Source organism: Trachymyrmex septentrionalis, unplaced genomic scaffold, assembly GCF_001594115.1.
Source record: "Trachymyrmex septentrionalis isolate Tsep2-gDNA-1 unplaced genomic scaffold, Tsep1.0 scaffold62, whole genome shotgun sequence".
Lineage (NCBI taxonomy): Eukaryota > Metazoa > Arthropoda > Insecta > Hymenoptera > Formicidae > Trachymyrmex > Trachymyrmex septentrionalis.
This window is the reverse complement of record NW_017305800.1, coordinates 1,660,537-1,679,881: the sequence shown is the minus strand read 5'-3', so window position 1 is coordinate 1,679,881 and position 19,345 is coordinate 1,660,537. Positions and strand designations below refer to the sequence as shown.

The 19,345-nt window shown below is 30.9% G+C and overlaps 2 protein-coding genes across 8 annotated transcripts; one reads left to right on the top strand and one right to left on the bottom strand.

The window, feature by feature from the left end:
• Nucleotides 1-437: 437 nt before the first annotated feature.
• On the bottom strand, nt 438-12,715 carry LOC108752935 (UTP--glucose-1-phosphate uridylyltransferase). Of its 4 annotated transcripts, none has more exons than XM_018494173.1 (11): nt 9,164-9,349; nt 8,525-8,784; nt 3,380-3,616; nt 2,855-3,037; nt 2,519-2,724; nt 2,365-2,440; nt 2,140-2,286; nt 1,919-2,057; nt 1,689-1,826; nt 1,369-1,535; nt 438-714 (listed from the first exon to the last, which is right to left on the bottom strand). In XM_018494173.1, exons 2-11 carry the CDS (start codon nt 8,600-8,602, stop codon nt 502-504), a joined length of 1,584 nt encoding a protein of 527 aa, XP_018349675.1. In that variant the 5' UTR covers nt 8,603-8,784; nt 9,164-9,349; the 3' UTR covers nt 438-501. The 4 variants fall into 4 exon arrangements, with proteins under 4 accessions (XP_018349675.1, XP_018349676.1, XP_018349678.1 ...); XM_018494174.1 differs by having other exon boundaries at nt 8,525-8,740; XM_018494176.1 differs by lacking the exons at nt 8,525-8,784; nt 9,164-9,349 and adding an exon at nt 12,474-12,715.
• Nucleotides 6,963-17,754, top strand: LOC108752937 (m7GpppX diphosphatase). Of its 4 annotated transcripts, XM_018494178.1 has the most exons (6): nt 15,741-16,013; nt 16,159-16,553; nt 16,631-16,776; nt 16,884-17,220; nt 17,316-17,532; nt 17,651-17,754. In XM_018494178.1, exons 2-5 carry the CDS (start codon nt 16,181-16,183, stop codon nt 17,504-17,506), a joined length of 1,047 nt encoding a protein of 348 aa, XP_018349680.1. In that variant the 5' UTR covers nt 15,741-16,013; nt 16,159-16,180; the 3' UTR covers nt 17,507-17,532; nt 17,651-17,754. The 4 variants fall into 4 exon arrangements, with proteins under 4 accessions (XP_018349682.1, XP_018349680.1, XP_018349681.1 ...); XM_018494180.1 differs by lacking the exons at nt 15,741-16,013; nt 17,651-17,754 and adding an exon at nt 6,963-7,343 and having other exon boundaries at nt 16,176-16,553; nt 17,316-17,616; XM_018494179.1 differs by lacking the exon at nt 17,651-17,754 and having other exon boundaries at nt 16,176-16,553; nt 17,316-17,616.
• Nucleotides 17,755-19,345: the final 1,591 nt, after the last annotated feature.

The following is a 19,345-nucleotide window of genomic DNA, read 5'->3' as shown; positions in this document are numbered from 1 at the left end:
ATATTTTCTGATTTATTTGACAATTAATTTCTATTATTTTTGTAACTTGAGAGTGTAATTTTTATTGGCTTATGCATTTAACTTCTACTTTTTAAATTGCAAATATTTATTTCATGTATGTATATCAGGAGTTTTTCATCAAAGAAATAAATAAAATTTGAAAGAGCATTTATTCATTATAATATAATAATATAATATGCCTTATATAAGCTTCCATTCCTACATAACAGTATATACTTCATATATTATATAAATTTCTCTTCGATATCTCATAATTAAATTCTTATATAATTTCTTATGTACAATTCAGTAAAATAATTTTTTTTATAGAAATATATCTTCTGCCCTTTCTCTATAAAATAACATGTATATATACAATTGAATTGCTTGACTAGTTAATTTAAGCTAAGACACGATTGCTGAAAGCACGGATCTTGTTCTCTCGGACATTTACATGCTCTCCGCGAGACGAATCGAGATGCTTTGCCTTTCCGCTGCAACTTAATGATCCAATATACGTAGATTACCCGATACAATTTTATTTTCTAAAACAGTTCCAGAAGGCAGATCTATGCGTTCTCCGTGATTGGCGATTATAATGACGGTGCCTTTCAGCGTTACCCCTTTTCCAAAGGTAACATCACCTGATACCGTCAAATGATCTAACTCGAGGAGATCCGGTATTGTCGGAAATCTAGTTAAAAATTCTTTTACCTGTAAAAAAAAGGGACTGATACAACTGGATGTATATTAGGTTAAGTAAAAAGTCATCGCGTTTTTTTAAAAGACATCTATCAGTAAAAACCGCAATTACTTTCTTACCAACAATATAAATATATCTTGATAGAGTAAAGTTTCAGCTTTAAAAATCTCTTTTTTAAATTATACGATACGACAATTTTTAATAGAGTTATGAGCAATTAAAGTCAAAATAATTCTTTTATTTAATCCGCGATAACTCAGTAATCAAAAGTCGTAGGAATATTTAAAAAAAACGATTTTGTAGGGAAAGTATCAAGCTTTCACGATAGGTAATCGAAAATTTTCTCAAATTCGTTTTGGACACGTTACAAATCCACAAAGTGAGAAGAAAATTTTTCGTCTTTTTCAGCTCGTAGTTTTTGGTATGTAAAAATTATCAAACTCATATAAACTTAAAAAATGTGATAAGCTTTTAAAAGTAGAGATTTCAAGCTTTAAAATCCTTTTTTTAAATTTGAATTTCATTCATTATTGACGAAGATATTGTATATACAACTTTGAGCTAAAAAATACGCGATAACTTTTTACTCAACCTAATATAATAAAGTTAAAGATAAAATTCGTATGAATTCATATGAAATTGAAATAAAAATCAATCCTACTAACTTTTGAAAAATGATTATCTCCCAATTTGATGAGAGGCGTTGTGGGGAACATCCTTTGAGGACTCATTACGAGAGATCCGTTACGTAGCGTGTATAAATTACTCATTACAAGCATTAAATCAGAAGTCTTTTTCACCGGCAAGAATCTACTGCGCGGCACATTTATACCTGTAGCAAATAAACATATTTAATTAAATATAATTGTGTATAGAGAATCGATTTAAAATAAAACAAGATTTCTTGAGATAAAGAATTCTAGAAATTAAAGAATAAAAAATAATTTTGTTAAATCAGAGAAGCGTTATCTCTTTCAGCACTTACCAATACTTCCTTCGAATGATTTCATAGCAGCTCCTACAGCTGTTTCAAGTTGTATTATATTTAGACCATTGGTAAAAGTTTTATTGTTTACAATTATCTCCATGTTCAATGCTTTCTGCTCAAGTACTCTCTCAATAGCTATTTAAGAAGCACATATATCAAACACAAGTTTAATATTTTTTATATAGCATACATAACATAATTAATTGTACAATCTTAAATACACATACCATTAAGTTTAATCCAAAGGTTGTTGGTGTTGAAATACTTAAATGTCTTAACAGATTTAAAGTCATCGATATGATCCTTGGGGACTTGAGCTATTTCAAGGAGACGAAGTTTATCCTCGTATTTTATAAGCGTACCACCCTATAAATTGTAAAATAAAATATATAATTAGAATTTCTCTGACGCTATTCCAGACGAATTGCATAATTCTCACGAAATACACCTTAACGTCCGCTCGCGTTTTGTCAGTTACTTCCATGACAAATTCAAGAGATGGTTCCGGACTTTTACTAAGCAACGACTTCAAGATTTTTATGTCTACCGTGGCACCAAGATTATCTATGTTAGAAATAAAACAATATTCGCGACCCTGCAAAAAATCCGAATTTTTTAAAATTTGATTATCGTGTCATTATTTACATGGACGTGAAAAATGCAATTTTATTACCTCACGAATGAATTTTTTGAGCAGACCAGAATTCAGGAAACTTTCATAGAAGTCTCCGTGACCGGGTGGATACCACCTGTTAACAAATTATGTATTTTTTTTCGTGAATGTGTTAAAATAATATTAACAGTGATTTTATGAAAATCGTTCTTACGCTTCTATGTCCTCATCAACTTGGCAGTGCTTAGCGATCGGAAGGAGGGAATCCCTATTTATGCGCGGATAACAACTCTGATTAAAAGTATAAATGTCTATATCAATTCCTTTGTACTTTCTAATTATGCGTTGCGTATCGTCGTCTGTGTTGAACGAATTCATCAGTATGAGTGGCACATTAGCGTTATACGTTTTATTTAGATGCTGTTACAATAGAAATACATACAATTATTATACATTATATTATAATCTTAAAACTAATAGTGATTATGTAAATGATAAGAATAAAATAACTGATAAGAATAACTTATATATATATAATTTGTCGCGATACCTCAATCTGCTGAACAGTGAGATCAAGAAACGTGAGTCCATTTCGTACAGCAATGACGGATTTCGGTCCGTGACATCCCATGCTCGTTCCAAGACCACCGTTTAGCTTGACGACAACCAACTTATCCAGCAGTTCCTTCACCTCGTTCGTCTCTGGTGATGGCAAAGAGTTGTAATTCTTGACCTGTGAAAAAAACATAATTCGGAATTATGAAATTAATTAAATTTCTATATTATAATATTTATTAATAGAATTCACCAATTAAAGCACTAATAAGATACAGAACGTTTTTAGAAAATGATTTCATAGAATCTCCATAGATCATCATAATAATTTCTCAACTCACTAATTATAATTAGTGACGATAATTATCAATCGATAATATCAGAGTTGTTAATTAAAATAAACTGAAAAATACGAGCTGTTACACAGAGTATCATGTAAATTTGAAAGAAAAAAAAAGGAGGAGGCACCACGAATATCTCCCCATAATTTTCTGTTTCTGCACGATCGGATTTCACTCACCGCATCTTCGGGCAGCTTCTGAATATGGTCCCATTCTAAGGACGGACCCTCCTCCTGCAGGAATCGCTCGAAAAGATGTTGGAATCCAGCGAACTGCCGACTAAATATCGTCGTCTTGTTCTCACGAGCGGTTGCCTGCAGCTTCTCAAGTTCGCGTTGTAGTTCATCCCGTGCATCTCTCTTCGTACGCTCGCGGAATGCCTGTGTATCTGAAGAGCTACGTTGGTGACCACGTGCCTGTAGAATTTTCTCCGTGTTATAGCTAAATCGATTTTTTTTACCTATTCTTTTCGCGAAGTCCTCCCAATCCGCTACGGTGAGCCGTTTGTCGCAATTCGAGGGCAAAATGTTACGCATGATAACTTTTCAAGATCGCGGCCGTATAAATTGACAAAAAAAAAAAAATACGAGAAAAAAGTAAGAAAAATAAATAAAATGTATACGCGTGCGATGACTCGGGATGTGTCTGACCGCTTTCTCAAAAAGTTTCTCGTTAAAATCTTCCTCGTCGGGACAAAATTCTTATGTAGAAACAATCTTGTAAAAATCGACCGCGATCTGCATCAACAAAGCGTCGCTAAGGACTGTTTTTTCTTTTTTTCTCTTCCTGTTTTTTTTTTCTTTAACATGCGACGAATTATCGTAAATCGTCATCATTGTCTTCTCAAAAAACGCGCGAAAGTAATCGCGTCGTTCGTGCCCGAGAAGGTCTCTCAAAAGGCAAACGAATAGATAGCGAATGCAAAAGAACGTAAAATAAATGGATGCAATGCGATAACGATAAATCCAGAAAAGAAAATTATCATATGAGAATCGGCGATTGAATTTTAACGCTACATATTTCGCTCGCATTTCAGGAAAAAAGAAAAAAAAATTCCGTTTTTGGTTCATTTTTTTTCAATTAATTAAAGTGATATCTCGCAATTTGTCTTTTATTATATTATCTACATGTTGCAGACTACGGCTAGATAGAAGCGTGTATATACATTTGTGTAACATTTTTATATGGGATTAAAAGGAAAAAAAAAAGAAAATATGCTAAATATCTTTTTTCTAATTCTTAGATACAGAAAAAGGAAAAAAGTAAGTTAATCTAGTATTTATTTTTCCAATGTAGAATAGCTTTAATCTCAGTTCAACTTGCTATCTTTTTCTAGTCGTAAAAATGAGATAAAGAGTAATTTTAACCAGCTATATGCTCTTTAATTGTGTATTGATAAAGAGTAAGTTTAACCAAGATCAAAGTTAATTTACTTGGCAGAAATAAAAAGAGAAATTTTTAACTGATTGACATGTAGAAGACAATAAGACAATAAGATTATAAAAAAAAAAGGTAAAGTATATGGTAATAAAAAATTAGAAAAAACCGTTTTTCTCAAAGTTTCCGTGAATTTTTTTTCATCTAAGAATATTCATCTAAGAAACCTGATCCAATGTCGTGATCGCTTTGATCTCGCCTGCGAGACGATAATTCGAGTTCAAGTTGACCCGGAGATTCTCGGTTTATTGCGGTAAAAAAAGAATAAAATGAAACGAGCGATATTTCATTTAATTTGATTTACAGTTGAGGTAATATTCTCAGATCAGATGGGATAGGATTGAAATAAGCTGATATTTAGAGCCGGATTTTATATAATACTTAAGACCATTTTAAGTATAATCTAAGATATCAAGAACAGATCAGAGATTAGCATCTTAAGACATTATTTGTGATTTATTTTAGTGTAAGTACCGCCTATATTTTTTCCCCTCTTCTCTATTTCGTGAATAAGACGTAAAAAAATGCGCTGGACAAATAATATAATCACTAATTTGAATGTTTAACTTTCAAATATATGTACCGCGATAATAATACAACGCACAACTGTCGACCTTGCATATGTAAAAGAGCGCAAAGTCAGCTTTGGTGAGAGGAATTTCGCGACTGGTTATCGCAGGACTTGCGGATTATCGCAGAAAACACTCGGACATTTACTGTGTTTAAACCTATTTTTTATACATTAGCATTAAAAATCATTAAATTGTGTAGGAAACAATAACTGATACTCGAGCAAACGCTGCTCCCTCGCCCCCCCCCCCCATTGACCTTTTTACAAAACCATGCGATAAGATAATTTCGAGGAACGAAGTACACATACATCGCATGAATTTTATCTCTCTGTTAAAATAAATAGTCGTTATTACGTTCGGTTACTCGGAATATCAGAAAGATAGGAAAGTGCCATAGGAAAAAAAAGATTTCGAAGCTAATAATAATTAATAATAATAATCATGTGAACATAATTTAAGCGCCATTATTAATAATAACATAATAAGCATAATTTAAACACCGTTATCGCAACGTTTATGACAAGTGTTAGCGAATAACATTCAGATATTTCGATTAGCTTGGAATCCATTTTGCGACATAATTGAATTGAACTTAATTCCCGCGATTTCTATCTTATCATCTCGCATCTGTTATAAATACATATCGCGAATGCCTTCCGATACGTGTGAAATAACTGTCGAATGAAAAAAGCGAGACCAGAAAAACGTATAGTTAGACTTGGTTCTACTAATATAAGATTAATTTTAATCTCGATTTAATTGACTCTGTTCTTTTTCTATTTCTTAGAATTACGCTCGTTTCTATAACTAGTTGAACGAAGATTAAAGCTAATCTTAGAATGAGAAAAAAATTAAGAATAAGTTAAACCAAGGTTAAATTTAATCTAGTATTTATACATTAGTTAATCTATTATACATTAGTAGAAATGAATATTAATAGAATTTTGGTCATTTCTTACGTAAAAAACTTAAACTTAAACAATGACGAAAGAAAAATTTCTCTCGCTATTTTCTATCTTTCGAAAATAGAACTTTTCCATATTAAGCCAGAACATGATCGACCATCATATAAATGCGTCAACTAATATTCGTTTCTACTAATGCAGTTTAACTTTAATCTCGGTTCAACTAACTCTTCATCGTTTTCTAGTTTTAAGAATGAGACAAAGATAAAGAGTAAGTTAAGTTGAACCGAGATTAAAGTTAATCTACATTGGTAGAAACGGATATAAGATAAGCCATTTACGGTCAAAGTCAGATGTTGGAATAATACATCTGTATTTTTAAATAAATTTATCTCGGATATGTGCGCCAATTGCTTTCACACTTACAACACAATTTCAATTTGATTGCATTGCGAGTTCGAATATCGGCGCACTGTCATTTGTCTGAGATAAATTTATTTAAAAATACATATTAATTGGTATTCATAATCTTCTAATTCTTGTATTCAAGACTGCCTTAAGATGTCACACTGAAAGAAAAGATTGGCTGAATATGATATAGTATTTTTAATTAGTTACAGCAGCTAATAAGTCATATTTTATATCATTTAAATTATTGTAGCAGCCAATCTTTTCTTTCAGTGCACGCGAATGAATCACAGAATCGTAGCATCTTAAGACGTTTAACTTAAAACTTGAAGAACTGAATATGAATATCTGACTCTGTAGATGTATTTTCATTAAAAAATGATTATTATTTTAATATTTGACTTTGACTGTATATACAAATGCTCCTCTTATTTAATTGAACTGCTTTCCATTTCGTTCTATACACAATTCATTGCACGAATTAGGAACAATCATCGCCTTTCAGAAATCCATGAAAAGATAAGCCGCACACAAGTCGCACGCGACATGAGATCGACTCGAGGCCAATGAGATTGGTATCACAATTACATCCCAGAATGACGCTGCGTACTCGAGACGGGTTCGCCTATCATTAGCTTACATAACGACAGATTAGTACGAGTGCTTGTATAAATCATTGCGTAAAAACTCGTGGAAACTTTTAGTCCGTGGCGAAAAAGAAGATCCCTGAAGTTCGCGGATCAGGTGGAGACTGATCCTTAAACGATCTCTCCCAACAAAACGTCCTCGTTGTCTCTATGATGACTGAGGGAACGTCAAATGTAGGTAACGACTTAATCTCATTAGATATCTAAAGATAGCCGTTATCTCACACACGTGGGGAACAAGGCACGAGACAGCTTACGGCAAAAAATCACTAATGAATATTACATTGAGAAAAATTTCTGGTTGGAAATCAGAAAATTTTTATCATATCAAGCAGAATTCTAGTTGTCTCAATTAGAATTATAATAGAGTAAAAAAATTTCTGATTTTTGTCTATTTTCAACCAAATTTCCAATTGATGCAACCAGACTGTTTTTTCAGTAAACGGCTACAAGCAACTGGTTTCTGACAGGATTATTTCTGATTAAAAATAGACAAATTGTAATATTAAGTCATATCAAGTAGAATTCTGTTTATTTAAACTAGAATTATAAGAAATTCAGAAAATTTCTGATTTGTCTATTTTCAATCAGAATTTCAATCAACACAATCAGACTTTCTTTCCAATAAACGTAAACAGCTACAATAGAAGCTGGTTTCTCACAGGATTTAAGGTCTCGCATTTAGATCCTCGCTACGATATGAGGAATTTACAAGTTATTTATGTTTTATCTAATCATCATCTATCTTTATCTGTCTGAATCTTTATCAATCTTAGAAATACATTCTTAGAAATAGATTCTTAGAAATACATTATTAGAAATAGATTCTTAGAAATACATTTCGCGGATATCCTGGAAGTTCGTAATACATTTTTTTTCAAACATTTGATGTTCCCTTCGATTTACTCTATCAACAATCAAACGAACAATTGAAGGTCAACAATAACGTTTTCCTGACAAAGAGATCGTTAAGATCTCTTTCTGCGAAGAAAGACTCCAAAATCTTTCAATTTTAATTCAAATGCGAGATTTTTTTTTACGAAAGAGAAAACGTTTGAGGATCTCTTAGATTCTAAGGCCAATATTATATGCGTCCGTTTTTTGTCGTACGACAAATTTTTTAAGCGTGTCAATCGGTTACACTTTGTTGTTAGCCAATCGACAGACTTGAAACAATTGTCGTACAACAAAAACGCATGTAATATTGGCCTAATTCGGTTGCGAATTTTTGTTTTTCGTCGGAAAGTAATCGAGAATCTTTCGGACTTAACTTAAATAAGATAAAAAGGAAACAGTCCCGCGATCGAGACCGGTGGAGAGACCGCGCACGGAAGTCAGCGACGTTTACCACTTACTTGCAACAGGTACTCCATGTGCGACACTTTGTACACGCGTAACGGACGATTGACGGTCGTGGAATGCGACTGTGACATCGCGCGTGCGACGATCGGCGGCGCTCCACCAAACACGATGTAAATACGTACACACACGTGACGTGACGTCCGGTCAAATGAGATACGGGACGTCTCTTTTCGGGCGCGAAATCTTCTCTGTTTATACAGGATTGGATCCTGGATGCGCAAGGATTCCACTTGACGCTCGTAGAATTATTTACCTTTATTATTATATATTTACCCTTATTATTTATCAAATGTTAAACAATTAGTATCAAATGTTAAACAAGGACAAATAATCCTCATGTGAGTGAACGTCAAATGAAACCCACCCTCTATAACAGAGTCTGTCTGCGGGATAATAAACTTTTGATTGGTCTTAACGATTTTGTTAACTTCAGTAGAATACAAGTTAGAATAAATAAGATAGTTATACAAATTAAAAAGAGATGTATATATTGTGTATCATATACAATTATAAATAATATGTATACACACACACACACACACGCTTTTTTCTAACTCTTGTCTTGACAAAATTCCCATGGCCAGACTCTGCTATAGGTATCTACACAAGATTGACGGTGTTATAGTACTGACTCTTCTAGACGGATTAGAAATCCATTTAAAAATAAGAACAATTGATTTTGTGTTCGACACGTGTTCGTTATCTGAAATTATACACCGGTTCGAAAAACAAACTATTTGTAGCACCCGAAATATAGACAAAGAAAATATCAATTGAGCCTTTAGAATTTGATCGGTTATTCGATAATGCTCGCAACTCGCTGGCTTGCATAAAAATGTATGGCCGAGGTTTCGTGGGATATATATATATATATATATATATATATATATATATATATATATATATCTATGAGTGCGTTTGTCGGTAAACTAGACATCTTGTAACATTATCATAAATTTAAAAAAAAAAGATACATATATGCATGCCAATAAGCTTTGCATTAACGGTAATACAAATGACGAGAAATTATATATTCTCCTTTTTTTTTTTTTGCTACCCTACACATTTTGAGCTTTTAGCTCGTAAGTGCGAGAAATGTCCATCATATCAATAAAATATATTTAACGAATTTGTACCATAAATTATTCATCAGATATTATCAAGTCTCTATCAAGTACATGAAAAAGATAGCCATACACTGTAAAAAATTAAAATGTTAATTTTAACTTAAAGACATATAGTAGATATAGTAGACTTTTTGATGTAAAAATGTTAAAATTAACACAAAATGTTCATTTCATCATTTCTGCATGTCTCACAAAGTCCACTGTGTGTCTTTAAGTTAAAATTAATTTATTTTTTACAATGTACGCATATCTATACGATAAATATGCATACACTGTATAAATATGCGACTTTATTTATGAGTTTGGAATAAATAACGAATTTGTTGAAAAGACGAACCTAATTATGCGTAACGTCAATGATTAAATGCGAAAGTTACGTTGAAGAAAAATAAAAAGTCCCAAAGCCGATCGATTCAGTCAGTTAGTTGAACTCTTAAGTGATCATCTAACTTTTATCCTAGAGTAAAAATTTTTTGTATGTACGTGTGTGTATGTATGTACATACATTACATAAAAATTTTCAGCTCTATAAAGCAGGATCAAATCAGCAGAATCAAATCGAATTTATTGGAATTTTTTCTCGTTTTGTATTAAATTGTACTATTAATAATAATTTTCGTGTGCCATTCCGAAAAAAATCGTGGCGGTGCTAGCTTAATATTAAGTTGGCAGGACTAATTCAAAATAAAAGAAAAAAAAATAAGAAATCAATAGGATTGAATTTATACTATTTTGCATTGCTAAAAACAATTCTACATCATGTGTCACTTCCAAGAAAGCAGTGGCGCTACCAGTTTATTATATAAGGTGGCATGATCATTAAAAAAATAACATAAAAGCAAATATTAACATAATTGAATTTGTACTAATTTCTATGTACCATTGAAAGTAAGTTAATATTTTACATGTTTTCTCCTTAAATGGACTATTAATATATATAATACTTACAATCTATGAGGCATTCCACGTCAATTGGGCACCTTTAAAACATCGTTATTTTTTTTTAATTTGCTAACATACCTATTCTACAGATAAAAATATGAGACCCATGTGTCGCGAAAAAAATGTGAAATATTTTTGTGAAGTTATTGATACTTGTAAGTTGCATAAATTTATATAAAAAATACAAAATTTTCCGAAATTAAAAATCCGATTCTAAAGATTTTAAATCGTTCTACGAATGATTATTTGTAATTTATCATTTTCATATAAATAAATCATTTTCCATTTGTTTACAATTTTTATCAACATTTTTCATCATCAACTCAATTTAGAAATTTTGTAAAAATATATTCCCATTTCAATTATAATGTAACCCTGAAAATTTCAGAATGAAACTCGAATTTTTTAACTACACAGTCCATTCGAAATATTCCATTTTTTAATATTCAGGGTTACTTCATAATTGAGATGGGAATATATTTTTACAAAATTTTCAATTTGACATGGAATGGCTCATAAATCGTAAGTATATATTAAAGTCATTTTAAGGAGAAAACATATAAGATGTTAACTTACTTTTAATGGTACATAGAAATTAGTACAAATTCCGTTGTGTTAATTTTTGCTCTTATGTTGTTTTTTTAATGATTTTGCTAGCTTAAATATTAAACTATTAGCAGCGCCATTGTTTTCTTGAAAATGACATTATATAAAATTGTTTTTGATAGTATAAATTCAATCCTACTGATTTCTGATATTATTTTTCTTTTTTTCTTTTATTTTAAGTTAGTCCTGTCAGCTTAATATTAAGCTAGCAGCGTCACGATTTGTTTTGAAATGGCACACGATACAAAATTATCGTTAATAGTATAATTTAGTACACAATGAGTACTAAAAATTCCGATAGATCCGATTTGATTCTGCTGATTTGATCCTGCTAGGTTTATAGAGCTAAAATTTTCACTTTTCACGTTTCCGCTCTAAAGAAAATGTTACATAATCGCTATCCTGGTTTCATTAATTTAATTCTTAAATTAAAAAAAAAATTTAAGTTAATCTCGATTTAATTTATTCTAAATTTGTGTAATTCCAAGAATTGGAAAAAGATGAACAGTAAATTAAAATTACAGAGATTAAAGTTGCTTTTATATTGGTAGAATCGGGCCTTAATTGTTCCAAGCAAAATATCTGTGATCATAAAATTTGTCGTTTTTAATCTTTCTTTCCACAGAAATAAAAAATTAATAGATTTACTTATGCTGGGAAATAATATTACGTAATAATTGAATCATTATACTCATCCTATTATTATTATTCGATAAATTAATCGCTAATTAATGTTTGTTTCATACTAATTTATATTAACTTTAACCTCAGTTAACTTTCTCTTTATCTTTTTCTAATTCTCAGAACTAGAAAAAGATAGTTAGTCGAACTGAAATTAAAATTAAGCTACATTGGTAGGAAATACGGGCATAAATGAATCGGACTTGAGTTCTAGGTCATCTTAAGATAACAGAAGTCGCAAGATAAGTTTCAACTGCGTTAAAAACGCCAGGCTAAAACGTCGAGCATAACCTCAATGCAAATCCATGGGAACGTATTCGGTAGTCGGAAACGAAACCAGCACGAGGAAAATCAGAGGACTTCGTCAATCGTTTGGAGAACAGATGCCAGATGGAACATTGTGCTACTTTTTACAACTTTGTCAAGGTCTTGTTAAGGTCTGCCCTTAACAAGTAAAAAACAGCAAATAAGAAACAATTATATGACAAAAGAATGTGTAAAAGAGCGGAGAGACGTGCGATAATAGGAAAGATAAATTGACGGGTAATATAAGGAAGAGAGATACTTTAGAGAGCTCGAGATTTACCTTTCTGTCGTCGACTTGCAGCATCGCTTGAGATTTTGTTCAGACGGTTGATGCTCTTTACGTTGCGGCAAAGGTCGCAACAGGTCGAATCAAAAATCAACACCTGTCGCGTTCGCTTCCGAATTACGTGACCTTACCACCTTAAGCACTGTACAGATTCCTCCGAACTATTACGAAAGAATCCATATTTTTACCTTGAACGTAAGATACCCTCGATCACAAAAATATGCCGGTTTGTGACGTGCCTTGCAGTCGGTAAGTAGCGCTACAATGACCGATTTTACCGACGAGGTGATTACGTCAAGTCACGTCTTTTCATGGCGAGCATATTCAAATTCGGTCTTAATTGATGTAAGTTAACAAATTAAAACATGAGACATATAATGAAGACAGGACAAAATATATAGACAGTGAAGGAACTCCCTTTTTTGAAGAGAAATTCACCGGGTTATCTATTATATACAAACTTTGATAGAAATATATTATATCACCGACGAAATACTAAATTAAAGACGGCGCTTATGGAAGTTACGTGATTGTTAAAATTACTTGATTAAAGATATTTTTTTATGTTGACGCTCAACGCTTATTTTTTGCGTCAAAATAGATCGAGATTAAAATTGACGCTTAATATTCATTAATTTTTATTACATGATCTGTTTTTATGCTAAAATGAACGTCAAGCGTCAAGATAAAAGAAGAACTCTTAAAAGTAAAAAAACTGCAGATAATAAAGTATTACATAATTTTATGATTTGTTATATTTTGCAAAGATGTATATTAATGTAGATAAACCAGTTTTTTACTTTATGAGAAAATTATCGATTATACATCTAATTATCGACTTAATGATATAGAACAAATATGTGGATAACATCGTGCGAACTGCTGGTTTAAGCGCAAAAACAAATATGTTTCACATTAAAGATGTGAAAATAAAATTTTATTTTTATTATACGAAGATATTATAAATATATATGCGTCTTTTTCTCAGTGCGAGAAAAAGAAATTAGAAATTCACACGATGTATCCCCGCATCTGCACAACCGCTAAGTCAATAATGAGGCACTCGAATGGATTGTATAAGCTGCGTTCGGTAATGCTCTTTTTCTACAGTGCACGTGACATATACTATAATATAAGAGCACTCCGACGTCTCAGATGTGCATTGCCGAACATAGCTATTGTTAAAAAAATTCTATTGTATCACGCCGCAGTTCCGCATTCGTATGCGCCATCACACAAGAATTTTTTAACTGTACAGTTCACTCAAGTTTTATTTTAAAATTTTCAGAGTTACTTCACATAATTGAAGTGGAAATATATATAATACTTTTTACAAAATTTTATAATTAATGAGTTGATAATGAAAAATGTTAATAAAAATTGTAAACAAATGGAAAATAATCTATTTATATGAAAATGATAAAGTAAAAATAATCTATAGTTTATAGAACAATTTAAGATCTTTAAAATCGGTCTCTATTACATTTTTTTTTGTACGACTATAAATTGTTTTGACCTTATAATAATTTATTGAATGTTCGCATGAGCGATATTTTTATAAATTTTTGCAACTTACAAGCGTAAATAACTTTACGAAAAACTATTAAATTTTTTTCGCGAAACACAAAAAATTGTTTATGCATAAATATGTAAATATATGTTAACATATATAAGCACGCATAAATATTCATAAACATGTACAATTATATACATACATAAAAAAGATTTTCGCACTATTTGTTTTAGAAAAAATCAAGCTTAAAAAAATGAAAAACAATTCTTATGTATAATTATATATAAAATTATGCATAATTATGTATGAGCAATTGTTTTTTACATTTTTCCGAACTTGTTTTTTTCTAAAACAAACAATGCAAAAATGATCTCTTCAATTATTTTTTATGTTTTCACATTACTATTATTTTTATTACGCTAAAAAGTAATTTTACAAAAAAAAAGTAAGGATGTATGAATATGTATGGACATATTTCATGTATAATTATACATGTTTATTAATATTTATGCGTGTTTAGCATAGAAATAAGTTAATATATTTAAAAAAATTTATATTCAAGTTTATTTGTCACGGGAGGATCCCGTTTGCCTACAATTCCGATTGCACACACCACTCATATCAACTGATGCCTAGTAATTTTTTACTACTTTACCAATGAGAATATTTTATTTTTAAATTGACCAATTAGCGACGCATGTATGCAACATGCAATATGTGCAATCGAAGCTTTTCCATTTGTCTATCCTTACCGCTTATCGCGCTACATATAATGGCTTCGGCATATTAGCACGATGTTAGTCGCACGCGACACGCAATATCCAATGACAGTATACCTTTAGAATGAGAATAAAAGCTGTACATTCATTGGATATCGTGTGTCGCGCGTGATGAACATCGCGCTGGTGTGCCGAATGGCTAATACCTGTTCTACAATAGGGTCGTAAGTCGTAAGCCGTAAGAAATTTGCCAGTCACAGTTAAGTCAGAAGAATAATCGGCTATGATTGATTAATTTCTTACGGCTTACTGCTTACGACTCTATGCAAAAATCTGCTCCCTGCATATAAAATCCGACTATGTATACCGGCCCTATTATAGAGCTTTAAATTCATTTTCCCATTTCTTCTTTTCACATTAGAGAGAAAAAAAGAACTGCAAAAAATTAAATTGAAAAGAAAAAAACCTTTTTTTCTTTTCATATTGAGAAGAAAAAGGAATACAAATTATAAAAGGAAAAAAAGAAACTGTGCAAGAGTTCAGCCAAAAAAACAGGCCTTTTTCTTTTCACATTAAAGAAAAAGAACACGTATAGACTTTGAAAAATATTCAACTAAAAAGAACAGGGGGTCGATTCTGTGTCTTCAAACAAGGTGAAAATTACAAAAGTGAGCAAATTTACTAAGTGTTCACCAATGAAATTATCAATATTCTAGTAAATTCGCTCACTTTTATAATTTTCGTTTTAAGATACAGAATCGATTCCTTCACCTATGAAGTAGGAAGAAATTAAAGCTAGAGGAAACAAATTTTTGATCAACACTAATTAGTGTTATTTTTTTTTGCGTTTAAAATAGATAACAATTCGTTGAAGAGAAAGAGAGAAAAGTGAAAAATACGCGTGTTCAATATATGCAAAGAGCAAACCTAAAGCGAATTGTTTCTCTGTTTTGTATCTACAGACTGTATTCTCATGGGTCGTATACCGGTCTAGTTATTATGATTATTATTTCTCGTTCCTCCAACTTGTTCCGACTTCTATTGGTAATCGATTGTTTACCAGTGTTTACATCGATTCATTTGTGAAAATTTTGTTAAGAGAAGCACGTGTGAAGTCTTGTCGAGCAGAACCATCGCAGTACTTGCCAATTTTATCTATCGGTCTATCTGATCTCATTCACGATTAAGAAAATTGTAACAAGAATTGAACAATGACAAGTATTTATTAAACCACTGTATCAAAAGAAGGATTTGTAAGAAAAAATTAAAAGAAAGGAACAGCGGATTTTCTTGCGATCACCGGTAAAAAGTACTTTTTGTATATACCAACGATAGCGTGAAGAAAAAACTCCTTATGTACCTTAATCTTTCTCTATTTTTCACTGCAAAAAGATTAATGTTTACGTCAATGTCTCGCATCTAATACAGTACTTCATTCTATTTTTAGATTTTTTTATATTATAGTAAGCATGGCGGAGAAATGTGCAAGCACCAATGACGGAGATTGTCCACCAGTGAAGAAAGTCAAATTGGACGATGGAAGCAGCAATGTAGTTGAGAACAATTTGGGCGAGAATGATATGAGTGAGACAGAACTGAATCTATCAGATTTCAAAGTGACTAGAGTGCTGCAGAATAACTGTGCTCGAAAGTTGATATGCATGGAAGGGACATTTGAGAATCGCGAGGGTCAGGCGGTCGTTCTGCTTGAGCAAAAGAGTTTTCCTCATGACAAGGTGCTCTTGGAGAAAGATTTCTTCGATGGAAAGACGACCTTTCGAAAGATATTCACCAATGATGTCTACAGAAATTACAATTGTTTTCCGACCGAGGAAAATAATGGTATATCAATGTCAATTTTTTATGTATTTTAATAGATTAGTTACTATTTTATAAAGTAATTAATTTTATTTTTCAAGGTCTACATGTGACTGTGATATACCCTGCTTCTCAAACACACATCGATAAATATAAAAGACAAGAATTGTATGTAATAGATGAAACCTATGAACTTTATCAGCAGGTCACTCTCCCTTACATTGAGTCAATGAGTCTGAGTTTGGAGGTATAGTTTATTTAAAATGTAACGTTGATTCGTATTTGACATAATTTAGAAGATTATTTAAATAGAAAGCATATTTTATTTCTATATTGTTTCTTTCTCTTTTTCAGTGGATTACTAATATTTTGGAACACAAAGCTGAACAAGAAAGTATTATTTATGAGGATCCTGACAAGGATAATGGTTTTGTATTAGTAACAGATTTTAAATGGGATAGACAGATGGATACATTAAAGTTATTGGCATTGCCATTTAAAAAAATAAGATCATTGCGAGAGTTGAATGGATCTCATCTTCCTTTATTAAAAAATATACGAGATGCTGGAACGGCAGCGATTAGTAAAAAGTTTAACATACCTGTGTCTCAGCTTAGAATATATTTCCATTATCAGCCATCATACTATTACCTACATGTGCATTTCTGCTATCTTATGTTTGAGGCACCAGGTAAAGAATTATAAAAAGAAACAGATATGTATATATTATTTTATGAGTAATTTTAGAATGGATATTTTAACTACAGTATATTATTTTTCATCTAGGAATATATGTGGAAAAAGCGCATCTTTTATCAACAGTTATAAGAAATTTGGAACTAATGTCGGACTATTACACGAAAGCACTACTTTCGTATGTCGTGTTTAAGGGAAGTCCACTTTATGAAAAGTTTAAATCGCATGGAGCTTTACAAACGTCAACGTGTGAAACACAAGAAACTGTAAATATAGTGTAAATAAGACCGCTTTACTTCCAGAAAACGTAAGTTATATTTTACGTTTGTATACAACAAAAAATTGATACGTATTCTGTTTACTGTTTAAAAATAAGAAAAGACAATCATAAAACATACAGTGTTATTAACCAGAAACGTTTTTAGGAATAGCGTAGGAATATTCGTATGAATAAAATATATTAGAATCATACCTTAAATTACTTATTGTTGAAAACAGTAAAAGAAAATGGAAGACTAAAAAATATTTATTTTTTGCACAACTATTTTTTAAAAAGAGATACATATATTTTACATAAATGAATAAAAAAAATATGACAGTATTTATATTTTGAAAAAGAATTATTTTACATTTAATATATCATAAAATTTAAAATTTTTATATTTTTATTGTAACCATTTATTGAGTTTAAATAAAAATAAAGTATGCGCATTTTTTCTCTTTGCATTATTCATTTAAGTAAAACAAATTATATAATTTCTCAGTTCTGTTGCAATATAACTGCAATAAAGAAACAGAAATTTCGAAAATCAAAGATGATCAAAAATTGACATGATAAAACATAATATATAATTGCAAAATCAAATGTGTTCATCTACAATAGGCATAATACTATACAGTAAACTGTAAGATATTGAACTGTGATTAATTGATTTCTTACGGCTTACTGCACCATATTGCTCCCATTGTAGATAACTCTTTATTACATTAACACGAGAAAAATTTACATAAAAATAGATAGTATAATATGTAATGTAATATAGATTGGTAAGGGCGAAAACAATAAATATATTTCATTACTTATAATTTCTCTTGTCGCTTTTAAACCTTTTTATTCGTTTGTATTTGTATACGATGCATTGACACATTTAGTAGAGAGTAAAGTATTTCTGGAACATGAGAAAAGAAACTTATATACATATACATACGTACGTACATATATCTGTGTATGCATTCTTGATTTATTAAAAATTCGGTCACAATTGCATTACGTAATACAGATTTCTTTAGATTTGCGATAATCATTCACTTTCGTATCTAAGAGCAAAGTAAAAACCATCGTTTTCAATACTAATAGGAACCGGTAAGTATAATTGTGCTTTGATCGTAACATAAAATGTGTGAAAATTAAATTTTATATTGCATTCTGTATGATATTGTCAGCTAATCCTTGCTTTTTATATTGCTCTATAGTTGCTTACATTGAATGCATTTTATTCCGTTTTTTTTATAAAAAAAGAGACCATCGATCGAATCGATATTATTCACAAAATCGATTTCTATAAGTTTAACTGTTGTTTCTACAAGCGAATCTACAAGAACTCGTTCATTTTCATTAAACGAAATAACGTTTATTAAAAAAGATCAAAAATGTCGGATTGTGTCGCCAGTGTCAGCCTCAATATAAATTCATATAAATCATGGAAATTCCTCTCCTTGTTTTTAATCACCGAGGAAAAGAAAAGTTAATATATCTATACGTGCATGGAATAAAATCGTACAGCAAATAAAAATACAATGTCAAATTAATCATATCACAGTGCACCAGAAAGAGTTTTAATATCACTGTAGTCATTGTTGTATAAACTATACACAATATATATCAGTTTTTACAATGTTTATTTTAATAAATATTGCTGTGGAGATTATTTGTAGCATAATATACGATAAAGTTATCCATTATTAATATCATCGATATCTCTCTGCTTCCTTGTTTTAGAAATCTTGCATAATTATATATCATTTGAATGAATATTTGTATATTCGAAAATAATTCTTAGGTGTGCGTGTATTTCTTTCCCAGCAAATGATTTTATTTATTTTCTATGAATTTTCCTTTT